This window comes from Erigeron canadensis, chromosome 4, assembly GCF_010389155.1.
Source record: "Erigeron canadensis isolate Cc75 chromosome 4, C_canadensis_v1, whole genome shotgun sequence".
NCBI classification, from domain to species: Eukaryota; Viridiplantae; Streptophyta; class Magnoliopsida; order Asterales; family Asteraceae; genus Erigeron; species Erigeron canadensis.
The window spans coordinates 1,978,263-1,985,578 of record NC_057764.1 but is presented as its reverse complement, the minus strand read 5'-3'; the positions used below and the strand labels follow the sequence as shown (position 1 = coordinate 1,985,578).

At 33.0% G+C, this 7,316-nt stretch overlaps 1 protein-coding gene across 1 annotated transcript; it reads left to right on the top strand.

Annotated features, from left to right (window-relative positions):
- The first annotated feature begins 900 nt into the window (after positions 1-900).
- On the top strand, positions 901-6,024 carry LOC122595142 (glutamate--glyoxylate aminotransferase 2-like). Its single transcript, XM_043767459.1, has 13 exons — positions 901-1,031; positions 1,347-1,488; positions 2,159-2,342; positions 2,479-2,560; positions 2,968-3,055; positions 3,138-3,296; positions 3,547-3,720; positions 3,864-3,995; positions 4,583-4,648; positions 4,783-4,847; positions 4,934-5,025; positions 5,107-5,263; positions 5,795-6,024. Exons 2-13 carry the CDS (start codon positions 1,372-1,374, stop codon positions 5,922-5,924), a joined length of 1,446 nt encoding a protein of 481 aa, XP_043623394.1. The 5' UTR covers positions 901-1,031; positions 1,347-1,371; the 3' UTR covers positions 5,925-6,024.
- The last annotated feature ends 1,292 nt before the right edge of the window (positions 6,025-7,316 follow it).

The window sequence follows — 7,316 nt, the reverse complement described above, 5'->3', positions numbered from 1 at the left end:
AGTCTTTGACATTGTACATTACTATGCTTTTTAAATATACCCAATCTATCATCATCATCTTCTACCTCCCCACCATCATCATCCATCACCATCATCTTTCAAATATATCAAATACATCACCATCATCATTTTGTGGTTTTGATTACTGTAAAGAGAGAATAGAAATATGGGAAGTAGAAAAGTATAGATATAAAAGATCTTAGTAGAGAGGTGTCAATGGATGGATATGGATTAGATCATGATCCGCTCCATTAAGATTCAACTTAAATGGATCGTCATCCAACAAAATGGATCAATAGGCCTTACTAATTGACCACCAACCCCATTTGTCATAATTAACATTTTTCGAATGGCGTAGAACTACAAAACATTTTTCTAACGGCTTAAAATTACAAAACTTAAAATACTAAAAAGCCTATAATTTCCATTGACAAATTATATGGTATCAAAATGAAAAAAGATTATATATAGTTCTGACCATTTTTTCATATAATCTATCAACTCTTATTTATGGGGCATATTTGTCCCTCTAGCCCTGGACCCTGATTTTTTTTTTTTTTGTAAATCACGAAGGCGGCCTGTCAATGCAGATAAGAACGGTTTCGTGTGGTTCTTTTTGAGGTTTCAGGCCTTGTTTAGCGACGATTGTTCACATTTTTTTTTTGTTCTTGGGGTTGATATTGTTCCTTAAAAAAATTATAGTTTTTCTAAATTTGAACGTGTCAAAATGGCTTAAAGGTTGGAAGCATGACAAAAGTACAAAGATGGTGAGGACCATAAAAGATTGAGAGGGACACTCAAATATCAACCAGTAATACAAAGTTTAAACTCACACCACACTAGTAACACTCAATCCTTTATCCCATTATTGTTTTGTTCCAAATGAGATGATCCATTTATCGTGTTTCAGTGGTTGTTATAATTCCTATTTTTAAATCCTCATCCTCCCGCCTCGTTTATCTTTCACTAGTTTTCGGGTCAAATTAGAAAGAAAGAAAAAAAACACCCCTGCATTATACTGCTATCACTAGGTACTTACTCATTTTCATCAGGTTCTTCTTGTGTGATTAAGTTTTCATTTTCCAACTAGGGTCTTGTAGTTCTATTGTATTTTTCATGGGCTTTTTGGATTTTTTTTTTTCTGGCTATGGTGTTATGGTGCATTAGCTTTTAAAATCTGTTGAAACTACACAAAACGTATATTAAGGGATGTTTGAATATGAAGTTACAATGATTTGTTATGACTAATCAGTTTGGCAACAAAAGTAGTTATCAAAGGATTAGTGAAAGTACTTATTTCTTGTTAGTGAAAGTCCTTTATACCATTTGTTATATGATGTAAACAGGAACTATAGCTATTGGCACATCAGCATGTCACGGAAAGCATTGGACTATGACCAGATTAATGAAAATATAAAGAAGGCACAGTATGCTGTCAGGGGTGAGCTCTATCTTCGTGCTTCTGAGCTTCAGAAAGAAGGCAAGAAGGTAAACACTAAACGAAATCATTTTTAGTAGATTCTTGATTGATATGTATTATGTAAGGTTAGCCTTGAGAAATGCGACCTAGAAGCTTAATAAAGTTTGAAGAACTCAAAAAAAAAAAAAAAAATAGCCCGAATTAACTCATACACTTATATATGGGTCGATTTTGGTTGTGTTTTATCTGAAACACGCTTAATGAGTCAAATACGAAAAGTTACCTAAAAAGGTGTTAAAAGTTGCCAAAAATATACCTTTGATGCTTACAAATGGATCCATTTATTTTTTACTTGTAATAGTATTGTTTTTGTTTTCTTAGTAAATACATCTGAATAGTGTTTGAATTCGAAGTCAACCTAACCTTTTTGACCCATACTACAAGAAGACATGTTTCCACCCGAACCCAACGCACCCAACCCTCCTTTCTTTCTATGTCTAGTTGTAGTCACTTGTTTGTGTATTACCATAGATCGTTACATTTATATTTGACGCAGTTGACATGAAGTCTCCCTACTCTCGGTTGTGTTAAGATTGTCTACATCCCAATTCCCACCTCTCCTATACCACCAAACAGTTGTTGTTGTTGTTCTGGTTGCTACTATTAACATAAAACTTTTTGTTATATTGAACATCATCAGCTTCATAATGTACTGAACCATAAACTACTATCTTTCAGATCATCTTCACAAATGTCGGCAATCCTCATGCTTTAGGACAGAAGCCTCTAACATTTCCTCGCCAGGTGGTTGCTCTTTGCCAGGCCCCTTTTCTTCTTGATGATCCAAATGTAGGACTTGTGTTTCCTGCTGATGCAATTGCAAAAGCTAAATTATACCTCTCATACACATCCGGGGGTCTAGGTACGACTTAGAGGCTACAAACTGATACATGTCTCATTTTATTTGTGATACTTTAGTTTTGAGTGTCATTCTTTATGTCGTATGGTTTAAAAAGTCAATAATCTTAGTTATATGTTTCTCTTTGTCAATCATGCAGGCGCTTATAGTGACTCACGTGGTCTTCCTGGAATACGGAAAGAAGTGGCTGAGTTTATTCAGAGGCGAGATGGATATCCAAGGTTTTGGTTTTAGTCCAAATCTTTTAACCAAATCAAATTCTCTAGCTTTCTTTCACTTGTTTAGAATAGTACTACCTGGAACTTACTTTGGAATATGTTTTATTTGTCATGGGTCAAATGGGTTAGGCTAAAATATAAACTAAAACAAAAATGGGTCAGGTAATTTAAGTATGTCAAATGGGTTGAAAGTCATTTATAGTGTATACAAATGCATAAAACCTTCTAATTGTGCTAAAAAGGTTTATATTATTCAAAGAATATAGATACACATAGTTATTTACATATATAAAAGAAGCCTATGCGGGCTGTCCCACCAGAACCGTAGTAAAAGTTATCGAGTCTGCTGAAGTGCTTACAGTTATATTCCATAGTGGCGAACTGACAATTCTTGTCATCAATGGTGACAGTGATCCAGAACTAATATATTTAACCGATGGTGCAAGTAAAGGAGTAATGCAGATACTGCAAACCATCATCCGTGGTCAAGGAGATGGGGTACGTAACCTTTGTTGGCAGCGTACAATTTTTTATGCATATGCACTTTTTATATTATGTTGAATCCTTTTTTTTCTTTCAGATTCTAGTTCCCGTTCCTCAGTATCCACTATATTCGGCTGCTATTTCTGTATTCGGGGGCTCTCTTGTTCCATACTACCTAGAAGAAACTGCGAATTGGGGTCTAGATATTAACAACCTTCGCCAGTCTGTTTCAGAGGCACGCTTTAAAGGAATAACTGTAAGTTTCTTTTGTGTTGATGGGAACGAAAAATACCGCTTTGCAGATTTTTGTTGATGTAAAAACATAAATATGTAATACTAATGCACACTGTTTACAAAAAAAAAAAATTACTAGCCTAATTGATAAGCATGAAAATATAAATTAATGTACCACATATTGACATAAGTTAATTATAATTGAGTTATTTTGTATCCAAATTTACCAACATTAATAATAGTTTGATATTTTTTGTTTTATCTTTGATTAGGTAAGGGCAATGGTGATTATAAACCCTGGAAACCCGACAGGACAGTGTCTTAGTATCCAGAACTTGAAGGAAATATTGCAATTTTGTTACAAAGAGAATTTAGTCTTGCTTGGGGATGAAGTTTATCAGCAGAATGTTTACCAGGATGAACGGCCATTTTTAAGTTCAAAAAAGGTATATACATCCAAGACGTGTTGTATATTTCAAGGATTCTTTTTCAATTTTAGATTTGTGGCGTAAAGACTTTTCTCAACATAAAATATACTGCAATTTATAATGAAGGTATTTTTAATGATGATTTGGTTGTGGTTGTGAAGGTTTTGATGGACATGGGTCCACCGATTAGCAAGGAGCTCCAGCTTGTTTCATTTCACACAGTGTCAAAAGGATTTTATGGTGAATGTGGGCAACGAGGAGGTTACTTTGAGATGACCAACATCCCTCCTCAGGTTTGTGATTTTATAATGATATGATAGTCAAAGAGCTGGCAATATGGGTGGGTTTGGGTCACTTTTGATGCGCTTGACATTGTCGACTCACTTCGCATTTCCATTTTAGTTAAATTTAAGATTTACTGTTTTTACTCAATATAAGCAATTGGATCAAATTACCACTACTAGTTGATATGCAAACTGTTGGAGCTCTCTGTGTTTGTGTGATCCATTGAAGGCAATTTTAGCCCATTTATACTAATAATACTTTCTGTGATACTCATTCAGAAAAGAAAAAAAAAAGACCTTTTTGTAATGTGAATTACCTTGACACTATCCCTGCTGGGGGTTATGTGGGTACCAATTCGGTACATGGGATCAAACGGTTCCTATCAATCTACCGTTATTTTTTTTTATTTTTCAACGGAAATTACAAGGAGAGAAGAAAATTATGTATAAATGTTTAGGCTCGTTTTTGTCCAATTATCTTCAACACAATAGCTATTTGCCATTTTTGTATATGAAATACTTATAATTCCATATATTAACCATGTCCACATTAGGCATGATGACTGACTTGCTTAAATCGACATCTGATATTGCAGACAGTTGATGAAATATACAAGGTTGCATCAATATCACTCAGTCCAAATATTCCTGGACAGATTTTCGTAAGTACATTTTGTATGTACTTCATTTACTAAAAAATGCTCCCCTTCCTCCACAATTCCTTGGTTTACAAGACTATGCCTTCAGTTCTACGACCTTCGAGTCATGTAATAATCATTTTTGACAAATTGTACAGATGGGAGTAATGGTCAGCCCCCCTAAACCCGGTGATATCTCATATGAGAGGTTTCTTAGAGAAAGGTAATACTAAGTTTTGTTGATTTCATCTTACCTATCCAAAAGCGCTATAGTTTTATCAATTTATGAGTTTGCTTTATTGTATGCAGTAAGGGAATCCTTGAATCACTAAGGAAAAGAGCACATATAATGACCGATGGATTCAATAGCTGCAAAAATGTTGTTTGTAACTTCACAGAAGGTGAGCCGCTAACAAATAATGAAACGTTTTAACTATTTTGATCACTTTTATCAATCATTTTCATGTATACTTTCGTATCAGGTGCCATGTACTCGTTTCCTCAAATACAGTTACCTCCTAAAGCAATTGAAGCTGCTAAATCCGCTGGCAAAGTTCCCGATGTTTTCTATTGCCTTAAGCTCTTGGAAGCCACAGGCATTTCCACAGTTCCTGGTTCCGGGTTTGGCCAAAAGGAAGGGTAATCCACTCACTTTTTAAAAAATATTTATGCTAGAGGCAACCATTTTAACCCATTTACTTTTTGGTTAGGTTTTTTGCTAGTTGCTCGATTATAAAATTAAAGACAAGCTAATAAACAAATGGGTTTAGTGGGTTTGGTGTAACCCAAATTATTTTTCTATTGGGCACAAAAGTTACATTCTCCATTATTTTTATATAATTTTGTTATCTTATTTGACACATGACTATTTATTAGAACGAAATTAGGACAAAAATTGTCTCATGTACTCAATCCAACCTGTTTTGGCAACACAAAAAAATACTAGCTTGGACACAAATTTGTCACCACCAACGTCTATCAACCCGTCCCAAATGGTATGAGATGAATAAAAATTTGAGGCCCTTATAAGCTCAAAGTAGTACATTGCTTTCGGCTTCAAGGACGTTACACAACCTGCCTAAACCTGCCCATTTTAGTACCCGAGCCTCATTTTTCTAGCAATCCAACATATATATCGTCTAATATATTTTTATTTTTTTGTTACGATAGTGTTTTCCACTTAAGGACAACCATCTTGCCAGCTGAAGAAGACATGCCTGCAATCATGGACAGTTTCAAGAATTTCAACGATGCATTCATGTCGCAATATGAAGATCGTGGAGGCTATTCAAGAATGTAAAGTTATGTTTGTATATCCGCCACCATATATACATACATGTATAATCATACAAGTTACCTATGTTTATTTTTAATGAAACCAACACCTATATGGTTGTGTACTTAGTTGTGTCCTTATGTACAATTAATTAACTTTGTTTTATTTTTATTATAAGTTACATATCATCTTATTATATTCTCCATGTCAAAATCATCATATGATTAATATAATAACTAGCTAATCAATTCGGGTTAATTTATAAACGCTTTACAAATAAACCAAATTCTATCTGGGTAGCTTTAAAATATGTTATCATGTTAAAATGTATAATAACAACGTTAATATATTGAAAAGTTGTAATAAGTTATTATGTAAATGACGAAACTAAACGGAAACTAAACTTGTGTAGTTGTGGACACAAGGTTGAAACTCTTACGGGTGGTAAAAACAAAAGAGTAAAACATATCCTAAAAGTCACCATAGTTTTCACCCTATTATAACGAAAAATTAAGGTGATTAAAATGTTACATATATAGTACTAGATTTTAGACCCGTGTCCAACACTGGACACGGGGTTTACGATATTATCAATATTAGATCTTCATACATTTAAGTCATAAAAGCTTATAATTTTGAAGAAATATGGTTCTAAGTGTTATATTTTTAGTACAATAACCATATGTTTGTCACTGTAATTATTAGCTTATAAATTAAGTATTCGGGGCTAAAAAGTGTAATTAGTGATGGAAAATAAAAATGTGTAAATTAATGAGACTTTTTCTAAAAATTAATATAATAATATATTTTGGATAATAAGTATTAGGATTTTTAATTTGCAGTTTATCTAAATGATGACATGATCAAAAGTCAATTTTATGAAATTGAACAATGTGATTGGTTAATAAGTCATTAATTCAACTGTCTTATAGTATATATTAAGATTAAGATTGTGAGCATTTAATAAAAATTTATATTAATGAGATATATTTTATTTTAAATTTTAAGTATTATGATGTCAAAATTATTAAAAGGATGCAAGGGAGTATACATTTTTTAAAAAATCTTATGTGATCACAATTTCTATTATATATATAATAAATATATAATTATATAGTTTTTCATATTTAGAAAGATTTTTTTTTGTTTAGAAGATTGGACAATGTATCTCCATTTGTTTCCATCTTTGTTGCTAAAAACTAGTACTCTTATTATATCGATCTATTTTACCAAGTCCCGATCAATTAATGGTATCGACCCGATCTCAGTACCAAGTAGTGGTACCGAATGAGACCCGAGACCGGTATCCACTTTTACACTGTTTTTCTTCAATTGCGATGACATTGATAATTATTGTGAAAATAATATCAAACTATAAATTAGATATTGTATTAGTTACTAGAAGATTCCGAGATA